This window comes from Sus scrofa, chromosome 8 (assembly GCF_054392235.1).
Source record: "Sus scrofa isolate SSC_HxYL_T2T_F1_AM1 chromosome 8, Sscrofa_HxYL_maternal_Yorkshire_Landrace_v2.0, whole genome shotgun sequence".
Lineage (NCBI taxonomy): Eukaryota > Metazoa > Chordata > Mammalia > Artiodactyla > Suidae > Sus > Sus scrofa.
Window position 1 is genome coordinate 122,767,009 of NC_139390.1, and position 26,596 is coordinate 122,793,604.

At 37.5% G+C, this 26,596-nt stretch overlaps 1 protein-coding gene across 10 annotated transcripts in view; it reads left to right on the forward strand.

Annotated features, from left to right (window-relative positions):
• PPA2 (inorganic pyrophosphatase 2) overlaps positions 1-26,596 on the forward strand; it is an 84,626-nt gene that overhangs the window by 33,545 nt on the left and 24,485 nt on the right. For 7 of the 10 annotated variants that reach the window (XR_014813264.1, XR_014813265.1, XR_014813266.1 and 4 more), the window contains 2 exons: positions 2,629-2,715; positions 11,343-11,469. Coding sequence is in view for 6 of the 10 variants with exons in the window: in XM_021101713.2 (XP_020957372.1) it covers positions 2,629-2,715; positions 11,343-11,469 (214 nt within the window). In the remaining 4 variants the exon portion in view is untranslated. Of the gene's footprint in view, positions 1-2,628; positions 2,716-11,342; positions 11,988-14,870; positions 16,173-26,596 lie in introns of those variants that run through there. The other 3 variants (XM_021101715.2, XM_084973285.1, XR_014813267.1) reach the window with 2 other exon arrangements.

Sequence of the window (26,596 nt, forward strand, 5' to 3'; positions counted from 1 at the left end):
TGCGTGCATGCACTTATTTCCTCAGCTGAAGGAACTAAATAGATAGGTGATATTGAAGATGGAGTTCTAAGAGAATGTAGGGCAACCAGCCAATCAACAAACAGAAACATGCACTCAAACCAGATGGAGTACAGCTTATGTGAAGACAGGTGTTGTGTCCGGATGAGGAATGACTTTTGAAAAATTAGCTCTGACCAAACTGGGCTATGTTATCCCATGAATTTGTAAGTTTCCTGTTTGTTGGTGGTTTTGATGCAGATCATGAGTGATCACTAACAGTCATAGAATTTGGGGCTAGGATGTATCTAGCAACTGTTTTATGTAAGTCATTCTTCTTCTTCTTCTTTTTTTTTTTTTTTTCACCTTTTAGGACCGTACTTGCAGCATATGAAAGTTCTCAGGCTGGGGGCCTAATCGGAGCTGCAGCTGGGGACTATGCCACAGCCACAGCAGCACCAGATCCGAGCTGCATCTGTGCCCAACACCACAGCTCATGGCAATGTTGGATCCTTAACCCACCAAGTGAAGCCAGGGTTTGAACCTGCATCTTCATGGATACTAGTAGGGTTCGTTACCACTGAGCCACAACAGGAACTCCAAGACATTCTTTTTATAGGTGAGGAAGTTGAGGTCTGGAAGTTTTGGCTGAGGTAGTTTGTGTCTAAAGTAGACTGGAATCTAGGGTTCGTCCTTCAGGCCAGAGTGACTTCTGCCTTACCATGTTTGTTCCTGTCTGAGAGTGGGAATGAGGTTAAGGAAAGGAGGTTCAAGAAAGGATTGCTGCAGCAGGAAGGAGGAGCCTTTCAGATATTTTCTGCTTCTGCTTCTAGGTTTTCTAGTTCTAATTATACCTTAATCCCTTCTTGGTTTCCCCAGCACATTAAGATTAGTTTTATAGGATTTCTGACATAAGCTACACCATTTATTGACATGATGTTTTTCAGGGTATAGACTCTGTCCTATCCATTTCTGTTCCTAACTCCTGGCCCAGAGAAGGTAATCAATAAATAGTTACTCAAGGAACAGATGCCTGGTATGAGAAAAGAGGAAGCAATAAGGGCAACAGTAGGAAAATATACTTAGGAGATTCTGGGAGGAAGAGAAGGTATTTAAAAGAAGAGAATCATGAATAGGGTTATAGCTGAATGTAATTGCCTTTCAGTTACTATTGTCATCAAAAGTTGAGCGTCATAACGTAATGATGAATAGCATGTGTTCTAATCTCATTGCATCATGTAGAATCTGAGTTTGGGCATGTTTAAACTCTTTGTGCTTCAGTTTATTTGTCTGTACAATGGGGCTAATAATGGTACATTCTTCATGGGATGCATGTTTGTGTGTACATCGCTGAGAAGATGTCTCTCATCTGTAACTAATATGTAAGGTTAACAGTTATGTTATTATTCTTATGTTTTATATTAGTAATGTTAGTATTTGGTATAGTGAAATACTATTAGACTTGGTTTACTGATTTTTTTTGGTGGGGGGTAAGGGTGGGTGACTTTATTCCTAAATATGCTATAATTAGGATTGGCGTTTATCTCGGGTCAGCTATAAATTAAGAATCGATTTTAAATTATCCAAATAAAATTAAAGGAGCCCTGCTTGGATAATCCGAAATTCTAGATAACAGACTTAAGATGACAGTCTGAACGTCTTATAAATCTGAGAGAAATAGGAGTTCTTTTGTGGCACAGCAGGTTAAGGATCCAGCATTGTCAATGCAGCTTATGATCCCTGGCTTGGGAACTTCCACATGCCACAGATGCAGCCAAATAAATAAGTAAATAAAATAAAATAAAAATCTGAGAGGAATAATTTCAGGAAACTACAATTCCACAGAATCAGCTAATTATGGAGCTTTGGGGAAAGGACAGTGCCTCGTGGGTATTTAAATACTATAACACATTTCTATTATGAAAAATGTCCATGTGTGTATTTTGTAGCCAACAGGCTATAATCTTTTCAGAGTAAAGAGTTGACATCTTTTCATGTTGTTGTCAGTCTTGAGATTTAATGACAAAGGGGATTTTTAAAATGGAATGAAATAGGACAAATTTTTACAATGGAATGAAATGGGCTTTTCTTTTCTTTGGTAGATTCTGTCTTGTTCTTTAGTTTATGAAGGGAAAACTGGGTTTGTTCTAGTAGAAGTTATTTAGTGTGTGGGAAGTTTATTTTTAAATGTGGAAAGCCAGACCCAACGCTGTTCCTGTGTCAAAGGAGGCAGTGAGTGGTGGAAGCTGTAGTCTCGACAGTTAGTGGAAACAAGGGCATAGGTAATGGGAACGTCTGAACTGAAGCTCTAAATAAAACTGAGCATAAACTTAGACACTGAACTTGGAAGAAGAGTGTGTTTGGAAATACCACCCACTTGCAGATGTGATTATACAGACAAATGAGAGACAGAAGGGAGGAAATAGTATAAATCTGTTTTAATTATTATGATACTTAGGGAGGTACTGGCCTGTTGGCATTGAGCCTCTTTAATTTCTGAGAATTTTCCCCTTGAATTTTGGCTGTCATAAAACTTCATGACTGTATGGGAGGGTTAAGGTACATCATAGTATTAACCTATCTCCCCCCCCCCCCCCCCGCCTTCTTTTTTTTTGTTTTTTGTTTTTTTAGACTTGGGAAGATCCCCATCGAAAAGACGAGAGCACAGACTGCTGTGGAGATAATGATCCTATTGATGTTTGTGAAATAGGCTCAAAGGTTTGTTTCATAAACTGAATTATTCTAACATGTGTTCTATTTTATGCATGCCATAAAATTTCAGTTCTCCTTGGCAGGCATCAGTTCTTTGACTCTTCAAAAGTTCTCGCCTGTTGGTCCCTCTGATATCAGTCCTTTTTGTATCTTTACTTTCTTCTCTTAAACTCATGGTTAGTAACTAGCCTGTGGCCAGGCAAATCCAGCTGACCACCTGTGTTTATAAATGACCCAGTTCCCGCCATGTCGTTTAGACGGCTGCTTTTGTACCACAGCAGCAGTTAAGGAGTGTAGCAGAGACCGTACAGTCTGCAAAGTCTGTCCGACCTTTTACAGAAAAAAAATTTGCTGAGTCCTGTCTTCACCCCCCTTGCCCATTTTCCAGACAGGGAGTTCAGCAGTGATGAAAGCCAGCTGGTCCTCTTTTTTCTGTGCCTGCTTCCAAGTTGCTGGGTCCTACTGAGGGCAAACAAAACCTAGAAATTCATAGGTTGCTGCTACCCATAGAATTCTGTGTATCTTTGGTCACATTCCTTCTTTCTCCCATTTATCTGCTGCACTTAATGCTAATACTTACGGTTCTCAGCAGACATTAAACTCCTACTACATTGTTCTCACTCCCAGGAGAACATGTTGTCTTTAATTTTGCAGGAACCAGCAGATAGGCGCTCCCTCACTTTTCCTCTTAGACTAGCAAACCCCTGTGTCTGCAAACACCGTGTCTTCCCTTTCTGTTGCTGTGAGACCAGGGCTTCCCCCTGTGCTCTAGACCCTATCTCTTCCTGCCTCCTGAATGACAGAATGTTCTTAACTCTCCCCTGTCCTTATCTACAGTCTCTCTTTCTTTATTGGCTTCCTCCACTATGCCTTTTCTTGTCTTCCTTTTCAGGAGATTTATAGAAAGTGGAGTTCCTGTCGTGGCTCAGTGGTTAATGAACTCGACTAGCAACCATGAGGATGTGAGTTCAATCCCTGGCCTCACCAAGTGGGTTAAGGATCCAGTGTTGCCATGAGCTGTGGTGTAGGTTGCAGACTCAGCTCGGATCCTGCGTTGCTGTGGCTGTGGCGTAGGCTGGCAGCTACCGCTCCGATTAGATCCCTACCCTGGGAACCTCTGTATGCTGTGGGTGTGACTCTGAAAAAAAAAAAAAAAAAGATTTATAAACAGTGTTTTCAGCAGTCATCTCTAGCTCCTCCTTCCCACTTAATCTTCAGCCTATTTGAAAATCGTTCTCATCCCCCCATCATTTCAATGAAACTGCTCTTACTAAGGTCAGTGGTAACTTTCTTTTAGCTGAATGCAGCAGGCCTTTTCATAATGGGTTTTGTTGAACTTGAATTTTCCTCAGTATTTTATACTGTCAACCTCGTTTTCCTTCTTCAGTCTCTTCCCTTGACTTTGATGGTATCCTAATCTCTTGGATATCCTCTAATTCTGGTTCCTATTGGGTTTCTCGTGCAAGCTCCTTGTCTTCTGCGTGCTCCTTCAACATCGCTTGGCTTGATGGTTGTGCTGCTGCTCACCTCTCTCCTCGTATGGAGACTTCCTTGGTGATACAGTCCTGAGCATTCAGGGTTTTGCTCTCAGATTAATGTCTCCAACTCAAACCTACATTATCAACTGCCTGTATCTTCACTTGGGTGTCTCCCATGCATCTTAAATTCACTGTGTCCAAAACCAAATTCATCATTTCCTCCTCTCCACTTCACTCATTTTAGTGAATGACGTCTCACCTCCTCCCCTCCTCACCTCTAGATTCTTAAGCCGGAAACCGAGGAGCCTTCCTTGATCATTCTTTGCTTGTCTTCACCCCATTAGTCATGATATATTGGTTATATGTGTGTTAAATCTCTTTCTTGCCATTAGCACTGCATGCTAGCTTATCTAGTCTCAATTATATCACACTTGAATTGTTCCTCCTGCTGGCCATTTTCCTTGCTGAGTCTTATTTTCCCTACCATCATTTATTCCAGACTTTTTTCCTGCTTTACTCTTTTTTAGTACCTGCCCCCTCCTTCCTTTCATACTTCCTCTCCTGCCACTCCTCATTTGCACACTGCCCTCCAGCTATTCTGAACTTCCAGTTCATGCAGTGCATCTGCTCTCATCTCACACCCAGGCCCTCACACAAGCTTTTTCCTCCATGTAAAATGGAACATTCTTCTTCCTTCACTTGATTTTACCTCTCCCTTTCACTTTACCCCCTCCCCCATCCCCCCCGGCCATCCTTCAGATCACAGCTCTTAATATCATTTCCTCTTAGAAGTCTCCCTTGACTCTCCATAGATAAAATACTTGGTCTTTGGTCTCTGCTTCCTCAGTACTAACTGCTGTGTTGTTTATCTGATTGTCTCCTCTGAGATGGCAGTAAATTCTGAGGACAGGACACAGGGTTGCAGTGTTAACTCAGGGCCTGGCACAGAGCAGGTGCTTTAATGTAAGATGTACCAAATGGAATCATTACCTGAGTCATATTCTTGTAGTTAAATCAGTTATCTCTGGAAACTCATATGAGCACTTCAGGTCTCCAGAATGTTATTTAGTAGATAGTTTTCTCTGATTCTTTGTCACTGTGTTTTCTTACTGTGTTATTTTGTTGCTCTTTTCTGTCTCCCCTTCTTCCTCATCCTCCTTTCTTATTCCTCTTCCTCCTTTTCTTCTACTTCTTAGACTTTCTTCTTTAGCTTTTTCTCCTTCTGTTCTTCCACTGCATTCTTTTTTTCCTCCTTATACTCTCCTCCCCACACCCTCCTCTGTCTTCTTTTCCTTCCCTCCATCTCTATCTCCTTTTCTGCAGGGGAGAACCACATCCAACTTAGATTTCTAGTTTTACACCTGACAGGGCCAAACAGGGGCTAGCGTTGATGTGTGTGACCCTGTAATTCCTCTCTCTCTCCGGCAGAAATATGGCCAAACTTCTTACTTTCTTTCAAGTTTAAAGTATAGTTTAGGAATTTATTTTTTGCTGTTTCTCTCTAGAAGGGGTAGTAAAGTGTTTAAACTAGGTAGTTTATAAGGAGAAATATAAATATTTTAATGAGTACCTCATCTGTTCTAGACACCATATTATATACTTTGGTCACTTTCCTTTGTCGTATTTTAAGATAAGAAGGATCACTAAATTAGATAATATTACATTGATGGAAAGGTTGTATAGTAGAAAACTTATTCTGAGAGTATAATCCTTGGGGCTATTCAGTTCATAGTAACTATGGATCATTACGTTAATTTAAATCTTTGTGCTGATGTTAGGTGTGAGTAAAAAGATTAAATGAAAGTATCTTATTTTCACTAGTATAAAACTTGTCCATGAACATATAATTAATGAGATTGATAACTGGAAATTATGAAAATCTATGTACCTGAAAAATTGACTTGCCTTGGTTACACTGATTCATTATTGACAAAACAAAGTAATCTAAAAAAAACTTGATATACATCCTTCTAAATAAACCTGTCAAAGTTTCAAATGTAAGTGATTTTTAATAATAAAGTATATATAATTAATGTTGAAGGCATACTTTTGTATTTTACATGGGAAGGTTGATATAGGAGATGTTTTGTACATTATTACTGAAAAATATCAACTACTTGTTGTTTTTGTGTAAATGAAGTATTAATTAGAAATGATCGAGTGAGTATATTTTCGGTTTAATGTTGACCAGAATATTGTGAGGTGTAGGAAAAATTCTTTTGAACCAAGAGCTGCCAAGAGAACATTCTAGAATAATGAAATAATTAGAAGTCACATAAAAGAAAAAAAAATGAACTTATAGGTATTGCAATTGCCGGTAAAGAATATTGATAGCTTATTTTAGAATTTAGTATTTTATAGGTCTGGCTGCTATGTAAAGCCAATGATTACTAAAACAGTTTTTTTTTTTTTTTTTCTTCCATGGAAACAGAGTTCTTATTTTTGCCTGGTTGTTTTTATCTTTGACCCAGATTCCTTCAATTGTTAGGAGGTTTTTTTTTTGTTTTGTTTTGTTTTGTTTCTTTCGATAATATTTATTTTTCAAGAAAATTTTAGTGATAGTCATACAGATAAAATTAAGCATCAACTTTCACAGTCCTGCTATCCCAGTAAATAATATTGTATTTATCTCTCCCTATATTCTTACTCCTTGGATAAATATATAAGCATTTTTATCTCGTTTTTTTTTTTTTTTTTTTTTTTTTTCCCCAGTTTTCTGTTACAACGTTGATAGAGTATAAGCTTTCTGGAATATAGCGTTTCCTTTTTAATTTATTTTGGGATAACTGGCTGTGGTAGGCAGAGTTTCTGAAATGGCCCCTCAGGGTTGCCTGTGCCAATAACCTCTGGAGCCTGTGACTGTAGTAAGCTCACTCCCTTGATTGTGTTACCTTACATACAGCACAGTCTACTTAAAAGCAGGATGACTATCCTGGATTTCCCATGCAGGTCCAGTGCAGTTCCCTGAGCCCCTGAAGGTCAGGAGCTTTCTCTGGCTGGTGGCAGAAGAGGAAGTTAGCGGGGAAGTGTGAGAGATGCCGACACACAGTTTCTGGTTCGGCGATGGGAAAGGGGACGTGTGAAAAGGAATGCCCTTGGCTTCTCTTTGAAGAGAGCCGTCCCCGCTTCACATCCAGCAAGTTCGGGGTAGGGGCCTCTGTCCTCAACTGCAAAGAACTGAATTTAAGTGGATTCTTCCTCAGAACCTTCTGATCAAAGCCCAGCCTGGCCAACACCTTGATTTTAACCTTGTCAGGCCATCAACAGAGAATCTAGCCTTGTCGTGCCTGGACAAGTTTCCCATGGGTCTGAAAGATAATTTACACTATTTTAAGCCTGTAGGTTTATAATAATTGTTACACTACAGGGTAATAGGCTTTAAGTGGTTTTACGTTCCATGGTTTTTTACATTGCTTGTGTCTAGTTGAAGTTTAACCTAATTCTTTAAATTCTGAATCAGAATAGAACTTCTGTTGGAGGCCACTAGTATATTATTATTATTATTATTATTATTATTTTGCCATTTCTTGGGCCACTCTCACGGCATATGGAGGTTCCCAGGCTAGGGGTCGAATCAGAGCTGTAACCACCGGCCCACGCCAGAGCCACAACAACACGGGATCCCAGCCGCGTCTGCAACCTACACCACAGCTCACGGCAACGCCGGATCGTTAACCCACTGAGCAAGGGCAGGGACCGAACCCGCAACTGCATGGTTCCTAGTCGGATTTGCTAACCACTGAGCCAGGATGGGAACTCCGAGATATTTTTATAATAGCTTGAAAAAGTATGTAATATAAACCGAGTCTGATTGTGCCTGAAACCTTTGAGGCACACCTGTGTTCTCGTTTCATAATGTCAACTCTTTTTTTTTTTTTTTTTAAGGGCCACACCTGCAGCCCATGAAGGTTCCCAAGCTAGGGGTTCAGTCAGAGTACAGCTGCTGGCTTACACTACAGCCACAGCAACTCGGGATCCAAGCCACATCTGCGACCTACACCACAGCTCACAGCAATGCTGGATCCTTTACCCATTGAGGGAAGCTAGGGATCAAACCAGCAACCTCATGGTTCCTACTCCGATTCGTTTCTGCTGCACACGTCGGGAACTCTGTCAGCTCACTTTTGAAACATGATGAATTATATGATTCCCAAGGACTTAGTAACACAATCTGCTGTGTACATTAATTTCCTTTCAGGATAGACTGAGAGTTTTATAATAGAAAATAGGTTTCATCTTATATCCAAAGCAGTTTATTCTTTTAGTTAATGAGACCTGAAATAATATTTACTAAATATGAAGTAAGTACTTAATCACCGTCGAAACAATAGGCCTTTGTTGGAACTCTCCTCTTTGTCTTATGCCTGGCTATGCCTGGCTGGTCCTTAAATGATCTGTAAGGAACATCTTAAAAGAAAGCTTCTTTTAACACCATACTTGTAAATGGGCAAAGGGAAAGGAGCAGAATCTTGGAAGTGGATAACAGACTTAGAACCATAGATAGCAAAATTTTTTAGAGTTGTTTAAGTTCTTTGAGAAGTATTACTCATTTGGTGTCTTTATATGTTCTGCATAAATGTGTTAATTGCTTTAAACTGAATTGAATTGTGGGGTGTTCATAGGAGTTTTATATTTGTTCCTAGGCATCTAATCCTGAGGTTTTGGTTTTATTGAGTGAATTTCCTTTCCGGTTTTTAAAGTGACAAAGCAAGGCAGTGGTTTTTTTCGTCCCTTTCTGTTGCTTCTAAGGTCAAAGGCATTTATTGTTCTGATAAAACTTGATAATCCCCAGAGATGCTTCCTGCTTGTCCTTGTAACCATAAATCTCAAATCTGCTCTTAAGTTGTGTGAAATTTCTAAATTAATTTTTGTGAATAAAAATATAATGATTTAGAATGTGCCTTTTATTTTTTTTTTTTTTTTTTTTTGCTATTTCTTTGGGCCGCTCCCGCGGCATATGGAGGTTCCCAGGCTAGGGGTCAAATCGGAGCTGTAGCCACCAGCCTACGCCAGAGCCACAGCAACGCTGGATCCGAGCCGCGTCTGCGACCTACACCACAGCTCACGGCAACGTCGGATCGTTAACCCACTGAGCAAGGGCAGGGACCGAACCCGCAACCTCATGGTTCCTAGTCGGATTCGTTAACCACTGCGCCACCACGGGAACTCCCAGAATGTGCCTTTTAAAATTATATATGGGAGTTCCCGTCGTGGCGCAGTGGTTAACGAATCCGACTAGGAACCATGAGGTTGCGGGTTCGGTCCCTGCCCTTGCTCAGTGGGTTAACGATCCGGCGTTGCCGTGAGCTGTGGTGTAGGTTGCAGACGCGGCTGGGATCCCGTGTTGTTGTGGCTCTGGCGTGGGCCAGTGGCTACAGCTCTGATTCGACCCCTAGCCTGGGAACCTCCATATGCCTCGGGAGCGGCCCAAAGAAATAGCAAAAAGGCAAAAGGCAAAAAAGAAAAAAAAAATTATATATGTTTCCCAGTAATTCTGATAGACACCCCTGCCGCTGAGGTCTCCCGCAATAGTGTCAAGGCTTCTCAGCTTCACCACTATTGACATTCTGTTATTTGTGATTGTACTGTAAAGCATCCATGGCCTCTTCCCAGTAGGTGCTAATAATACCTCCCCAGTTGTGACAGCCAAAATTGTCCCCAGACATTCCCAGATGTCCTCTAGAGGGCAAAATTGCCTGTGGTTAAGAACCAGTGATCCAGTTTATCACTGAGTTAACCAGTATAGCCAGTCTTTCATTGATGATTATATGGTAACTTCTACTTGGAACATTTTTGTTTTATAAAGGATCTTCTGGCATGAGGCGTAGTAAGTCTCTTGAACAAGATTTAAACATTTAAGAAAGGAGACTTTCTTTTTTGTATTCATAGTGTCTAATATAATGCTGGATACTTAATAGAGCCAATACATTTGAGAGTCTGGTTAATATAATCGTGCATATTCTGCTAAAATTGGTATAAAGTTTAGTTTATATAGTCACACTAATATTTTGTGTGAACTAATTACAGATTTTCACAGATTTACATTAAGATCTTAAAGTCATTTTGCAAATGTTCTGAAAGGATTTAATTTTTATTAAGATCTATTTTTCCTCTCAAGTAATTTCAAGACACAACAGTGACTTTGTTTTGCAAACCTTGATTTCCAAATGTAAAGCTGCATTTTGAATCACGAAGCATGTGTTCAGATTTCAGATTTCTGTAGCCAACTAAACCTTTGAAAGTAAAAGGCTGTAGAAAGAATGCATGCTTATAAACTTGGCCTTGGCAATTTGAAGGAATCACTGAAATAAGTTTCTTTACAGAAGAGACATCTACTTCAACATCCTGCTCTTTCTTGGTTTCTCTTAAAATCTTTTTAAAACTGGAGTTTGCGTCGTGGCGCAGTGGTTAACGAATCCGACTAGGAACCATGAGGTTGCGGGTTCAGTCCCTGCCCTTGCTCAGTGGGTTAACGATCCAGCGTTGCCCTGAGCTGTGGTGTAGGTTGCAGCGGCTACAGCTCGGATCCCTCGTTGCTGTGGCTGTGGCATAGGCCAGTGACCACAGCTCTGATTCGACCCCTAGCCTGGGAACCTCCATATGCTGCGGGAGCAGCCCTAGAAAAAGGCAAAAAGACAAAAAAAAAAAAATCTTTTTAAAACATTTTATGAAACCTGCTTTGTATTTTTAACATATTGATAATTCTTCATTGTCATTCATTATCTTCCTAAGGTTATATTTGGTTATGTTAAAAACTTTTTATTAGTAACTGATAAATAAGATTTATGAAAAAAGGTCCTGTGGAGCAGTTTCAAAAGTTTCTTGTGTCTCTTTTTACCCCCAAACAGCAGAAGTCAAATTTATATTATGTCATGATAAATAAACATGGGTTTATTTTCTGTTTAGTATGAGTTTCTAGGCCTAGTACATTAAATTTTAAGATCTACAAATAACTTCAATTTCCCAAAAAGGATCAAGATACCTGTTTTAAAAAGAATATCACCAAAGACTTTATGACTGTGTTTATGTTTTTAATTATTAAAGCTTTATTAAGTTTCAGTCTATAGTGCTTTTAATCTTTCATATGGATTTTTATGACATATGAGTGAACTTCTCCAAGGCCTCACAAGTGCTGAATTTCTTTTCTCTTTAAAGGTTCTTTCTCGGGGAGAGGTTGTTCATGTGAAGATCCTTGGAATTTTGGCTCTTATTGATCAGGGTGAAACAGATTGGAAATTAATTGCTATCAATATGAATGATCCTGAAGCCTCAAAGTTTCATGGTACGTCTGTAACTTTTTAGAAACAGAAGTAAGCCAGTGTGTCATTGGAATTCCTAGAATTTAAAAGGCGTCCATGTAAAACACAATGTATATATTTGGGAGTTAAGTTTATGTTTTGGTTTTTTATTCTCTCTCTGTGGACTGTAAGGGGCAATCCAGGACAGTTGTGTCTGGGTTGTGTCATATTGCTGGGAGGAGCGTAAGAAAGGAATGTGGGCAGACACAGGTACTTCAGACTATGAAAGAGCATCCTACGGATTCCATTCCTTTACCTCCTTCTCTCCCTCCCTCCCTAATTTTCTTTCTTAAATCTCTCGTTTAGTCATTGGAGTAACAGGAAAAAAACTAAAGGAACCTTCATCAAGGACATGAACTGTTTCTATATTTAGTTTCTATTCTGCCTTGTTCAAATGAAGGGAAAGATAACTGCCCTCTAATGATGGTTTTTGTTTTGTTTATTTGTTTTGTTTTCCTTTTTAGGCCCACACCCAAGACATATGGAGGCTTCTGGGCTAGGAGTCAAATCAGAGCTACCGCTGCTGGCCTATACCACAGCCACAGCCACACCAGATCCAAGCCACGTCTGCGACCTACAGAACAGCTCACGACAGCGCCAGATCCTTAACCCACTGAGTGAGACCAGGGATCAAACCCGCAACCTCATGGTTCCTAGTCGGATTCATTTCCGCTGTGCCACAAAGGGAACTCCACAAAATTTCGGTGTATAGGAATTTAACAGAAATGGCTTGGGATGATGGAGACTTGACTTTCTTTAGTGTCAGACAGACTTCAGTTTGAATTCTGGCTGTGCCACTTCCTACCTGAATGACTTTGGCTAGGTTATTTAACCTTTCTGAATTTTAATTTGCTCATCTATCAGCGGAGGTAATTATACCTGCTTCTGAGGTTACTGACAGTATACGAGATGATTTGCTTAAAGCATCTGGCTGTCACATATCAAGTATTGAATATATGGCCACTATTATTATTCTTTGACCATTTTTTCCCCCTGTTTTTCTAACCTTTTTCCTTTCAATTTCATCCTTATTCAGGATCCTTTTTTTTTCTAGACCTTATTCGTATCTCAACTTGAAAATGTGCCATTACTGAATTGGCCGAAACTCATTAACACTTACATTTTTAACCTCTCTTAATTTATGTGCATGTGAAACCTTTTCTTGCACATGAAACAGCAAGGGGAATTTTATGCCATTCTTGCTTGTAATTGAGAAAGGAAGGGGGTCTGATAGGGTAAAGTACATATAACCTCAGGGTCAAAACTGAAGCATGAAAACTGTGGTTAAAATATGAGACTTGAGCCCCTAAACAATATGGATTTTTTATCGGTCTCATTATTTTACCCTGGGTTTCTTTATTATCATATTTCTAATGTAATATAATAGTAACAAGAGTAAATAACTATCCAGTTAAAAAAATGTGTAATGGATTAGCTGCTTCTCAAGTGAGAACTAAAAATGATATAACAGCCAGCGAAAACAAACCATCCAACTAATCCTTTGTGATGTGGCACACTAAAGTCATGAAACTCCTCTGAGAAATGTCCCCTTGGACTGGAAGCCTAGTAAAACTCGTTTTTAGCCCATTGGCTGCTGGAGATGTGATTTAATATCTTAAAACTCCCTAGCATCTGCCAAACACTGGTGTCTGTCCTAGTGCATTGTTGTATTTAATTTAGAAGAATCTCAGGTTTTAAATAACTTGCCCAAGTGTGCATGTTTAGTAAATAGTAGAACTCATTTCCGGTCTGATTATATAGTCCACTGTTGATTTTCTGTACTGTACTGAGCAATTCATATTTGTAGCATTTTATACAGTATTTGTGACTAGCAGTCTTGAAATCAGTTACATAAGCTAAGTACCTTACACCTAGAGTTTCCTAAAGTTTAGAATGAGAAATTTCAGCTATTTTCACCTTTTTTCTGTTTGTACCCAGAATGGAGATAGATTTGCACTTTGGCATCATCTTTAAATGTCTTGCTTGTGCAGAAAGACATGCAGAGATAGGTACTAAAGCCACTTCAGGTTGAGATGAAATTCTGAGACTAGCGTAATTAAAATAAGAAATTGTTGTTTTGAAAGGAAAAAAGGACTTTTTCCCCATTACACAGAAAGGAATACATGTATTCTCTTCATCTTGAGAAAACCAATGCTTCTTCATAATAAGATTTTAAAATTTGAGAATACTAGACAAGCGTAACTGACATATTTTGCTGTGAACTGATTGATGACGTTGTGCTTTGTGTTTCTATCTAGAATGAATAAGGTATATAGGGGGAACGGAAATTATTTAAGAATATTTGCCTCTGTCAACACTGGGTAGTGCCATTGCCCTAAGTACTCTTACATGTCTAGATTTTGTAAAATAAGTTCTGCAGTTTTAAGAGTTGTAAGTGTTTTCTTTTATGACTAGTTATTCCTTTTATATGCATATTACTATAATATATTCCACATTTTTCTCTTATTTTATAGTGACTCAGGAAAAAGTAGATGTAGGCACACGTTGAAAGGCTGAAAAAATTACAGTATAAATGTTTTTCTTTTTTTTTAATCCTAAATCATGGAATACGAGGTAACCCTATGTAACAGCTTTTATTTTTAATTTAAACTCAAGTTTTGGTGTGTATTTATCATGTCTCTCAAACATCATCCAGCTGTTCTCTGAAACTGTTCCAGACAAAAGGCAGGATTTCCTGCTGCTTAAGCAAATGTTACTGGACAGAAATCATTCCTAATCTTTTTTTTCTTCACGACTTAACTTGGTATGTTGTCTTTGTTTTCATTAGCCCCTTCTAAAAGGGGGAATCGATGGAGACGAGAACTGAGATGCTTGGAAATTGCATGGGTTAAAAGCTTCCTAAATTTGTGGAGAAATTTTTATAAAATTAGTTTGTATGACTCGATTACAGTATTTGATAGTTTTATCTTGTATCTTGATAATCCATCTTCTAAAGGTGCCTAACATAATTCAGGAGGCGCTTAAGTATTGTAAGCACATGGCTTATTTTATGTGATGTTACAGGTTAAAAGTAGAACCTTGGTAAGATTGAGGAGGCCTCAGAAATAAAGAAAAAAATCAACTTCTTGATTTTGAGATAGGGGAAATGCCTCATAGCAGACTTATGGTTTTAGTATAATAAGATAAAAATACATATTTGGAGTCATAGGATTATATAAATATTAGCTAGTAGATATTTAAAGTTTGGTGCTGTTCTCAATTTGGAAATGAACCGTATTTAATCTTAAATCAGGCAAGTTTTAAACATTTTATCATGTGTCCCTCCACAGGTACCTTCTGAAATCACAAACACAAGATCTTGGGTGGTGCTTTCTTTTTTTCTTTTTCGGGCCTCACCCGTGGCATATGGAGGTTTCCTGGCTAGGGGTCTAATCAGAGCTGTAGCTGCTGGCCTACGCCACGGCTATCGCAATGCAGGATCCGAGCCACATCTGCAGCCTACACCACAGCTCACAGCAATACCAGACCTTTAACCCACTGAGCGAGGCCAGGGATCAGACCCTCCTCCTCATGGTTACCAGTATCGCTGAGCCGTGATGGAAACTCTTTTTTCTTTTAATTATAAAAAAATCATCGTGTACTTGGAGGTGAAATCTCAGAATTATAAGAAAGGTATGTGAAGTAAAAAGTAGCATTCTCCTTCCCACTCCTCACCACTTCTGCAGCCTTACTTTTCATATCTTCTTCCCCATGTGTTTTTAGTTGTCTTGATTGGTTACTTCTCTTCTATAAACATGTGCTCACTCCTCCATCTCAATTTATGTCTTTACCTGTTGACTCAAGTTGCTGCTTTGAAAGATTAGGAGTTTCTCAGTTGTGTTACCTTATTTCTTCTCCTGTTACCTTAACAACTCTAGGTGTTACACTTGGAGCTGTATTTATTGCTTCATTACTTTTGAAGAGTAGCTCATGGCTGCTCAGTGTGAAGCTGGGTCATTGAGGCCTCTGTACTTCTTTCCTTCTCTGTGCCTGGTAACCCAGCTTCCCTCAGCTACTCTATGAGTTCTACAGTGTCAGCATTTATAATGTGTTAGTTCTGTTCTTTCATTTAAACTGTTTTTCATGTTTTTGTCTCTTGAATCTGAAAGCTGAAAACTAATAAATCGAGTTTACAGTATTTATATAAATATTACTGACTGAGCTTATCGTACTACTTACTGAATGATCAGTTTCAGACAGGCTGTATTTTCAAGCCTTCTTCATCGCTGTCATCATGGGGTTTCTTTTCATCGCCTTTCTGAGTTATTAGTTCTATTCTTAGGTTTTTTCATGTCCTCTTCTTTACTTTCCTTTTTCATTGTTAGCTGGTGTACATTTTCCAAAAGTTTTTTTCAGAAAATGCATAGGGGACTGATTTCATACTTGTCATAGTCCATATATGTCAGAAATTGTTTTGTTTTGTTGGTTAACTTCTATTTAAATAACTTTAAAATAGCAAATGCAGTAACTAAATATAAATTACTGTATATGACTTGCAATTTCTACCACAAAGGAGTGATTTTTTTAACAAGTTAAATGTTTATTGGAGTTCCTGCTCTAGTATAGTGGGTTAAGGATCCAGTGTTGCTGCAGCTAAGGTGTAGGTCATAGCTGTGGCTCAGAGTTGATCCCTGGCCCAGGAACTTCCATATGCTTCCAGTATGGCCAAAGGAAAAAAAAAAAAAAATTAAACATTTTTCATCTATACTTCTTGACACCTTTATTTGACAGGAGGAAAGATTAAAAACATGTGGGGAAGGGGAGTTTCCGTCTTAGCTCAGTGGAAACCAATCCAGTTAGTAACCATGAGGATACAGGTTCAATCCCTGGCCTTGCTCAGTGGGTTAAGGATACAGTGTTGCCGTGAGCTGTGGTGTAGGTCACAGACACAGCCCAGATCCTGCCTTGCTGTGGCTGTGGCATAGTCTGGCAGCTATAGCTCTGATTAGACCCCTAGCCTGGGAACTTCTGTATGCCACAGGTTTGATCCAAAAAGCAATATATATGTGTGTGTGTGTGTGTGTGTGTATGTATGTGTGTATATATATATATATGTATGTGTGTGTATATATATGTATGTGTATATATATATATGGAAGGGTAGCTATCTGGAGATGTTTTCTAAATTCTGTAATTTTCTGAGGGTGTATCTAGCATAAAAATTTGATAAAGAAATTTTTAAAATTTTCTAATTTTTCCTACATTTTTATTGTTATTTAGACATTTTTAAAAATGTCTCTCCTATTTCTACTGCCTTAAAAAGAAGCTGTTTTTTGACATGGTCAGTATGTTTTCTTTTTCAAAAACAAATGTCTATTTTAATTTGTAGACAATATCTTTGTCCTATCTATTTTTTGTATATTCATCCAGACACGTTTATGATTCTGCAAGGAAGTTCTGGGGTTGTTTTATTTGTTAAGAAATAGCTTTTTTGATCCCAATGAACGTGTACAGACTTTGGTAGATTGTAGTAATATCCTATTTTAATGCTTACAGTTTTTTTTTAACTTTGATATGAATGAACTAAAACTAACCATTGCATCAGAGAACTCATTTCAGTTAGAAAAAAACTGTGTTTGCTGGCTGTATTTGTGTAATTTATAACATTATTATTTAAATCTTCGAGTTTTGCTTTCTGAAACTGGAGTAGCCACTTTGAAAATCTAAAAATGTCTAAATAACATTAGGAAAAAAATTCCTGGTACTCCTTGATGGAAAATTGGTCACTTTGGCTGGGTCGCTAACACCTGGAGAGCACTAAGACCGTTTATTGCACTGTAATGAAGTTTCAGCTCCTCATGCTCTGAATGATACCTTATTGGCCTGAAAGAGTTAATAAGCCTCCCAGGGCACCTACATTGTTACTGGAAAATACCTCCGCTGTTAGGGATAATAGCACTTGGTTATGAAATAACCAAGTTCAGAGCTTTTTAAGAAGATTGAACAGCTAGGGCATATGTAATTTCTTTCTTGGTTAAATTAACTACCTTCTATAATATAGAGCTTCAGCTATTCACCAAACAGAAGTTTGAGCTTCTTCAGAACTGCCAATGATGCCTAAGCACCTTAGGTCAGCTGAAGTAATGTGGTGAGGGGTTAATTTAGGCCTAGAAGCTGTATGTCAACTTGGAGAACAATATTTCTTTTGTTTGGTCTTTAAATAAGTAAAAACACTATTGTCTGTTGTCCTGTAATAACTGCTGCCTATGCAGTGACGTTAAAGTTTTTTGTTTGTTTTTATTTTGCTTTTTAGGGTCATACCCTTGGCATATGGAGGTTCCCAGTTTAGGGGTCAAATTGAACTGAGCTGCTGGCCTACCCCACAGCCGTAGCAACGCTGGATCGGAGCTGCATCTGCAACCTACACCACAGCTCATGGCAACACTGGGTCCTTAACTCACTGAGTGAGGCCAGGGATCAAACCCACATCCTCATGGATCCTAGTCTGGTTTGTTACCACTGAGCCATGACAGAAATGCCAATGTTAAAGTTTTAAAAAATTAAAAATTAAAAAAAATTAAAGTTGAAATAATAATACTGATGTAGATACATTCTAGGATGAATAAATTACATGAATAATAGGAATTATTTCAAAAAGGCGGTTGGGACTTTTTCAAAGTCCTATGTTACACTTATCATGAAATTATCAGAATTTATATATATTTCACATCTGCAGAATTTTAGCTTACATTTAGAGAAATTTAAAAGTCAAATAAGGAGTTCTCGTTGTGGCGCAGTGGTTAACGAATCTGACTAGGAACCATGAGATTGCGGGTTCGATCCCTGCCCTTGCTCGGTGGGTTAACGATCCGGCGTTGCCGTGAGCTGTGGTGTAGGTTGCAGACGCGGCTCAGATCCCACGTTGCTGTGGCTCTGGCGTAGGCCGGTGGCTACAGCTCCGATTAGACCCCTAGCCTGGGAACCTCCATATGTCGCCGGAACGGCCCTAGAAAAGGCAAAAAGGGAAAAGAAAAAAAAAAAAAGGTCAAATAAAACTGCATAGTTTCTTTTATTTATTTTTTTTTCAAGGCAGGAATAAACACCTGGAAATCAAATCTGTTAAACACTTCACTTCTAGCGTCCTTGCAATTATTGTTTTAAAAATAAGCCAGATTAATATGGTATTTGATTTCCTTACTTCCTAAATTACAAGTTAATAGTAAGTTGGTAGTGTCATCTAAGAAAAAAAAATAGGGCATGGCATAGTAATCTAGTTCATGTAAGATGTGCTAGTGTTACCTTTTTTCTTTTTTTTTTCCCCCCTGGTTAGGAAACTGAGGCACAGGGCGGTGGCGGGGTGGTAAATGACTGCTCCAGAGGCACACACACGGGCGCCATTGGAATCCACTTGGGCTCCGGAGCCCAAGCTCTTCACCGTTACCTCCCACCATCCCTCTGAAAAGTGTTTGTGGCCTTGGAAGGTTTTGCTTTCTGGGAGTGCTGACCACTTGCTCTTAAATAATTTCGGCATCGGTGGGATAATTATGATTAGAGGTCCCAGTAAAAAGATGGCTCTTTTGATCTTCATTCCTTTGATTTCATTAATAGGTATAGCTTAATAGGTGTGGGTGTGTAGGGATGGGTTGTGGGAGGAGGCAGTTGAGGGATAGGGACAAATTGAGTAAAAGGTACAAATTAATTACTGGGACTCTTTTTGTCTCTTTTGAACCTTAACCTCTTCCAGTGTTTGTTTTTTGTTTGTTTTTTTGAGGTTTCGATCTTATTCCTGTGATGTGCAGAATAGGAGAGGCCTAAACTCTAAAATCCTCTTTTGTGTGTATTAGTTATCTGACCTTGGAAGAATCGTATAACCTCTTTTTTTTTTTTTTTTTTCTTAAACATAACCTCTTGAAGCTTTAGTTTCTTCATCTCTAAATTTTTGGAGTTGATCTTCTAATCAGTAAATGATCCCTAGAGTTTTTCTCTAGATTTTGGTTGTTTTAATCCATTATTTTTAGCCTGTCTTCTTCCAAAGTAGAAAGACCTAAATTATTTTCAAACTTAGCGCTGAATGAAACACTGTTTGTTTATTGTTTTTTGGCTGCACCCATGGCACACAGAAGTTCCTGGGCCAGGGATCAAATTTGAGCTACAGCTACGACCCACTCCACAGCTGCAGCAATGCTGGATTCTTAACCCACTGTGCTGGGCTGGGGTTCAAGCCTGCGCCTCCACAGAGACAAGATGAATCATTAACCCACTCTGCCACAGTGGGAACTCCAGTTTAAATTAAAGAATCATGAGACGGATTCCTGGGAACATTGGTGCATTTTTAGGTACTTTAGGGAAGCTGTTAAGTGATATGGCTGAAACTTGAGTGAAAGTCTTTCTGACCCAAAGTCTAAGCTTTTAGTCATTTGGTTATGTGCTTCCACATTAAATTAGATTAGAAAACCATTTGGGTTTCTATGTCCCAGGCGCTCGGATGGTTTTCTTTTTATCGGTCATATAAAATTTCTCGTGAAGTGGTAATGAATGTTTATATTTGGGGAAAGACATTTAAGTTGTCTTTTGAAAGAGATTTTTCTGATACCAGTGCAAAAGGGCTTCCATGTAGAATTTCTTTGTTTGGATTTAACTTATTTTGAAGTGAGTTAATTTCCATTTTTGGGAATGTTAACATGTTTTTAGTACAAGTGTTAATAAAAGAGTTTGTGGAAAAGGAGAGTGGAGAAGGAAAGACATCTAAAATGAAAGATATCATTCCTTAATCTGTGAGCTCTTAAGCATAGATAATGCAGAATGGTGTGGAAAACATGAGACCCTTTTAGGGATCCTGATTAAGCACAACTACTAAAATAATTTTCTTAGCTGGAACTTCTATTTGTGATGCAGAAATATAGTGTGTATTACAGAATGGAACTGTAATTTCTCATGAATATTTATAAAATGTCATTAAAAACATGTGTTCTTACTTCCCACAGACTGTTTAGAGGTGGGCTGTGCACATGTTTAGCCCTGTAAGAGCAGCATCCATAGGAATGAGAGCTTTGTGTGTTTATGTTACTTCCTTTGGTAGCATTCCAAAGTATTGGAAACTTCCTTTTTTTTTTTTCTTTTTTCCTATTTTTTTTTTTTTTTTTTTTTTACTCTCTTCAGACAGAACTTCAAACATGAGCACATTTTCTAGTATCTTTTTTTTCTTGTAAATAATATGGGCAAGGAAATATAGCATTACATTTGTGTTACTGGTTTTTATCTAAAAATAAAAACAAAAAAATCCATAGCTGGTTATATGCTTTCCTCACTTCATGTTGTGGTTTGGTGAAAATAATGCCAATGAAAAGAGCATCTTAATTTTTTTTCTTCTGGATCTTTTTTGTGGACCATGTAGGTGGTTCTCTGTATGGGGATGTGGATGGAAAGTTAGAGATGTGAATGTGTATACAATCAGATGAGTCTCCTCGGGGTGATTCTGATGGGTTTGTCCAGGTTGAGGACTCTGTAAGCTCTGTTTCTTTGCTGGTTGGATCATCTAGTAGCTTTTAAAAGCCAACAGTCAGTGTGTTGTTGTTACCTAGTAATACATTGTTTTTCTTCAGACTGTTCTGAAGATTTTCTCCTTATTTTTGAATATCAGTGATGATTCTGTAATCCATTAAGGTGTTCTTTCCTTTGTATTTATTTACCCTCCTTAGGATATTGTGAACTTCGTGGATATGTTTATCCTATTTAGGAAACTAGTTGCCATTTTCACATTTTTTCATCCCATAATCTTTTGCCTTCGTCCTGAGACTCATAATAAACATTTTACACCACTTTAAAGATTATTATTATATAAATTTCAGGTGTACAGCAGTATAATTTAGCATCTGTATACACTACAGATACTCACGGAGAGATGACCACCACAAGTCTAGTTACCATCCATCACCATATAATTGACCCCCTTCGCTCATTTTACCTAAACCTCAACCTCCTTCCCCTCTGGAAACTACTGGTCTGTATTCTAGGTCTGAATTTGTTTTTATTTTGTTTGTTCATTTGTTTTGGCTTTTTAGATTTTATGAGTGAAGTTATACAGTATTTGTCTTTTTTTCTATCTGACTTATTTTGCTTTGAGGTCACATGGCAGGATTTCATTCTTTTTTATGGCTGAGTAGTATTCCATTGTGTTAAACACCATGTCTTCTTTATCCATTCATCTATTGATGGACACTTAGTTTGTTTCCATATCTTGGCTATTGTAAATAATGCTGCAGTGAAGATTGGCATGTATATATCTCTTCAAATTAGTGCTTTCATATTCACTATCATATGGTAATTCTGGTTTTATTAATTTTTTTCTTGAATCTCCATACTGATTTCCATAGTGCCTTACCAATTTATAGCCCTCCCAACAGTGTTCAAGGGCTCCCTTTTCTCAGCATTTGTTATTTCTTGCCTTTTTGAGAACAGCTATTGTAGGTGTGAGGTGATGGCTCATTGTGGTTTTGGTGTGCATTTCCCTGATAATTAGTGATTCTGAACATCTTTTCATGTGCCTGTTGACCATCTGTATGTCTTCTATGTCCATTTAGACCCTTTGCCTATTTTGTGGGGGGAGAGGAGAGAGTTTTGAGTTGTCTTAATTCTTGATTTATTTTGGATATTAGCACATTATTGGATATATCATCTGCAAATATCTACCCATTCAGTAGGTTGCCTTTTCATTTTGATAATGGTTCCTTTGCCACGTAAAAGCTTTTTAGTTTCATGTAGTCCCATTTGTTTATTTTTGCTTTTGTTTCCTTTGGTTTTGGAGTCAGATCCACAAAAAGGCTGATGTCAGCGAGGTTATAGCTTGTTTTCCTCCAGGAAATTTATGGTTTCAGATCTTATGTTCAAGTCTCTAATCCATTTTGAGTTAATTTTTGTGTACTATGTATTTAGACCACTTTAAATGTCTCGCTGATCATTGAAACTCTCTTCACATCTTTTCAGTCTTTAGACTCAGTAATTTCTGTTGATGTCTTCTACTTCCCTGATTTTTCTTCTGTCATATCCAGGTTCTGCTATTAAATTCATATGATTTTTCATTTCAGATTCTCCCTCATTTTTGTATAGTTTCATAGTTTTTATTCCTCAACTGAGATTTCCACATGTTCTTGCATTGTGACCATATTTTCCTGAAAGTCCTTGAATGTATTCATAATAACTACTTTAAAGTCATTGTTCGTATGGGTCATCTCAGGATTGATTTCTGTTGACTGCTTTATTTTTTGATGAGGAGTCTCAAAAATGACATATATTTTTGTTATGTATTGAATCACCAGGGTGCTTATTTGTTCTTCAGTATTTGGGGTTTTCTTTTTTATATACAATTTATCTTGCTGTAGATTAACCTGAGGAAGTGTGTAGAAACATGAATTCTGTTTCTCATCTTTGTCAGATGTTTCTAATTTCTTTAAAGCTGAATGCTTTAGAAGGTTGAGCATTGTTTTTAATTGCTGATAGTTTGATTAATATACTTGAACTGAGTGAAAGGCTTATTTCAGAAATGAAAGTAATCTATTCCCCTCTGTTTCAAATGTTAAAAAAAAATTGGTTATTTGAATTTAACTTAAACATACTAGAAATGAAAAGACTATAAAAACTAAATTGTAATAGGAGTTCCCATTGTAGCTTAGTGGATTATGAACCTGAGGAGTATCCATGAGGATGTGGGTTGATCCCTGGCCTCACACAGTGGGTTAATAATCTTGCACGGCCACAAGCTGTGGCATAGGTTGCCAGTGTGGCTCAGATCTGTTGTTGCTGTGTCTGTAGCTCCAGTTCAACCCCTAGCCTGGGGATGTCCATATGCAGCAGATGTGACCCTGAAAAGGAAAAAAAAAATAAATTGTAATAATGTTAGAAATAAAGGTAAATATGGCTATCACTAAATAAGAAATTCATTACAAATTTCAGGCCTGATCTTTACCAGAAAAAAAAAAATGTGTATTTATGGAAAAAGTTTGTGCATATGTTACATGCTTGTTTATATTGTTTATATATATGCCTAGCTACATTGATTTTTTTGGTAGATTTATACACATTAAAATAAAATAACAGTATTAGTGAAAATATTTAGTAATTTTAAAAATCACTATTTCATATTTGTTTTTGAGAGAGAAATTCATAAAAGGTTGTAGGCTTGCCTCTGAGTATCTTTGGCTACATCAAGGTTTTAGAGGATCGAAGAGATGATAATGTTTGTAAAGAATTATTCCTTATTTTTTAATATATTTTTCATGTATTATTTAATCCTTACAACAACCTTGATATCTTTTCTCCATTTTGATTTTGAAGAGACAAAGTGATATATTTTCCCAAGATGATGCAATCTCTTGAGTGCTAGAACTGAAATTTAGTTAGTTCTAGCTAACTAACTAGAACTGAAGTGCTAGAACTGAAATTTGAACTTAGTGCTGATTCAAAACAGGATGTTTTCTCTAGTTTACCTTATTTCTTCTTAAAAACTTTCTGAATGTTCATTATTTGCTGAATATCTTTGGTTGGAGTTTTGATTTTCTCTTGGGCCAGAATGTTATTTATTAAGTAAGAATGTTTTTCTTTTTTGTTTTAAATAGTCAATTATATAACAAAATTGGGGGTCTAGGTGTGGCTCTTGAGTTATTTTAAATATTTTAAAATATTTGATACTATTTTAAATATTAATAATATCAATAAGCTTTTGAAGATATTTAACACAGAATGTGTTATGATTTTCTCATGCTTAAATTTTTTTGTTTTTAGTAAATAATCACTTTTAAAATCCATTGGTGTTTTGTTATGTCTCTAGATTAAAAATATCTCTTGTTTAATATTTCCCCCTTTATCTCAGTTCATGGGCTGTAGGTATAGAAGGAACCTTATAAGCTCAATTTTTTACCTCATTTACATCATTACTATTTGCTTATTTGGCAAAAAAAAAAAAAAAAAAAGAGTATTAAAGTATGTTTAAGTGAAATCTGGGTGAAATGGAAGTCTTGACAAACACCTGTGATTAGAAACTACTCCTGGGGGTAGGGGAGTATATTTTTTTATAATAAAGATTAGAAAGAAATTCAATTATTGGAGCTCCTATTGTGGCTCAGTGGGCTAAGGACCTGACGTTATCCCTGTGAGGATGCAGGTTTGATCCCTGGTCCCGCTCAGTGCGTTAAGGATCCAGCACTGCTACAAACTGCAGTGTAGGTCTCAAATGAGGCTCAGATCTGGTGTTGCTGTGACTGTGGCATAGGCCAACAGCTGCAGCTCTGATTTTGACCCCTAGCCTGCCGAAAGTGTGGCCATTAAAAAAAAAAAAAAAAAAGGCAATAGAGTGATAAATATTTAGGTGACTGCATTTAGTTGTGTTATAATTTAAATTATTATTTAATGTTACAGACTAGTCCTTTTTGGCTCTTTGATAAAACTTTGCATTTTATGTAGGACCGATCTTTACAAGTTTTTGTTGTTTTTCATTTTTTCATTCATTGGTAATTCTCATCTCAGTTCTCTTTTCTAAAAATATCCCGCATTGAGCATTTGTCACCGCCTCCACACAACGACAATTATTAAAGCCCTCATCACATTTTACCTAAGCCGCCACTCCGTAGCCTCGTATAGGATTTCCTGATAACACTTCTTCTTGTACACAATCTTTTCCCTACACAGCAGATAGAATTCTTCCTAAAACATGTGCTTCTCAGCCCAGAATCTTAAAATAACTTCTCCTTGCAAAGTAAAGGGCAAAGTCCATATGTGGCCTTGGAGTCCTATGTGGCTGCTTCTCTGCTCTCACCTCTTAGTGCTCTTCATCTGCTCCAAACATACGGCTTTCTTACTGTCTTCCTCCAGCGTTTTATGCACACTTGTACCTCAGAACCTTGGTGCTTCGCCTCCCTCCCGGGACACCTCTTCTGCCACTCTGAATGAGTTGCTCCTCCTGTTCATCTAAGAATTTATTGAAGTGCTTTTTATCAGATGCTGCCCCCGACCTCTCACATCTAAAATCCTCTTCCTCCCTCATTTTCCAGAGCAGTCTACATGTGTAGAGCTTTGTACATCTTGTTCTCATGTTTGACTGTTTTCTTACCCACACCTACTTTGACAGCATGTATTTTTAGCCATCTCATTTAGTGGCTTCTTTTAGAACATTGAAATCAATTTTATAGAAATAAAATTTCTTTTTGCTCTGATAAGTCATTGCCTCATATACTGTTTTATAAATATCATAATTATAACAAGAGATATGATTGGCATGAATATTCTGGGAGTAAACACCCTTGATGCTTGCTAAAGCCACAGCTTAACTGGTGGGAGCAACGTGTAGGCTTCATTCTAGAGCTGCCTCCCTGGCTCAGCGTAAAGACCATTGCGAACACTAGTCTGAGTATTTTACAGAAGTAGAGCTGATCAAGTGGATCTTGATTAGAAGGGGTTGATTTGTAGTTAAAAGCAAAAAACTGAAATAAACTTATCTTGGTTATATGGAAGAGCTCTTCTAAATTATTCTAACTTTATTGTAGGATAGTTCATCTTGAAAATAAATTATATAATTGTCTATAATAGAAACTTTCATATGAAATTAATTCCAAGAGTGGAAATAAATGACTACTGGAGAGTTGCTGCTTTTCTTAAAATAAAACATATTATAAAAAATACATCTAATGAAAAAATTCTGGAAAGAGCTAATAGTGATGCTTTTGCAACATTGTGAATGTACTTAATGCCACCGAACCAAATACATAAAAATGGGAAATTTCATATATATTTTCCCACAATAAAACCAGTATAAAAGCACATTACACATAAAGAATAGTATAAGCAAACCCATGATAGTTTACTAACGCGCAGTATAGAAGACAAAGCAGAACTTAGGGAATGAAAGGACTTGTATTTGTATAATACTAGTTCCTACTTTGAATCTTTTACATTTTCCTAGCTGTCGTTTTCTTACGTTTAACATGAACTTACGCTTATTCTTCTCAATTCTCAGTTTTATGAGGAACAAATGAGGTTATTTATATAAAAATCTTTTATGAACTGTAAGTCAGTTTATACATCTTAGGTGGAAATTTTCATATTTTTAAGAGTAATTTGTTGAACTGTCTATTGATAGTGCATATAAAATTCTGGCTTGAGGCATTTGCTTTTGAGGTTTTA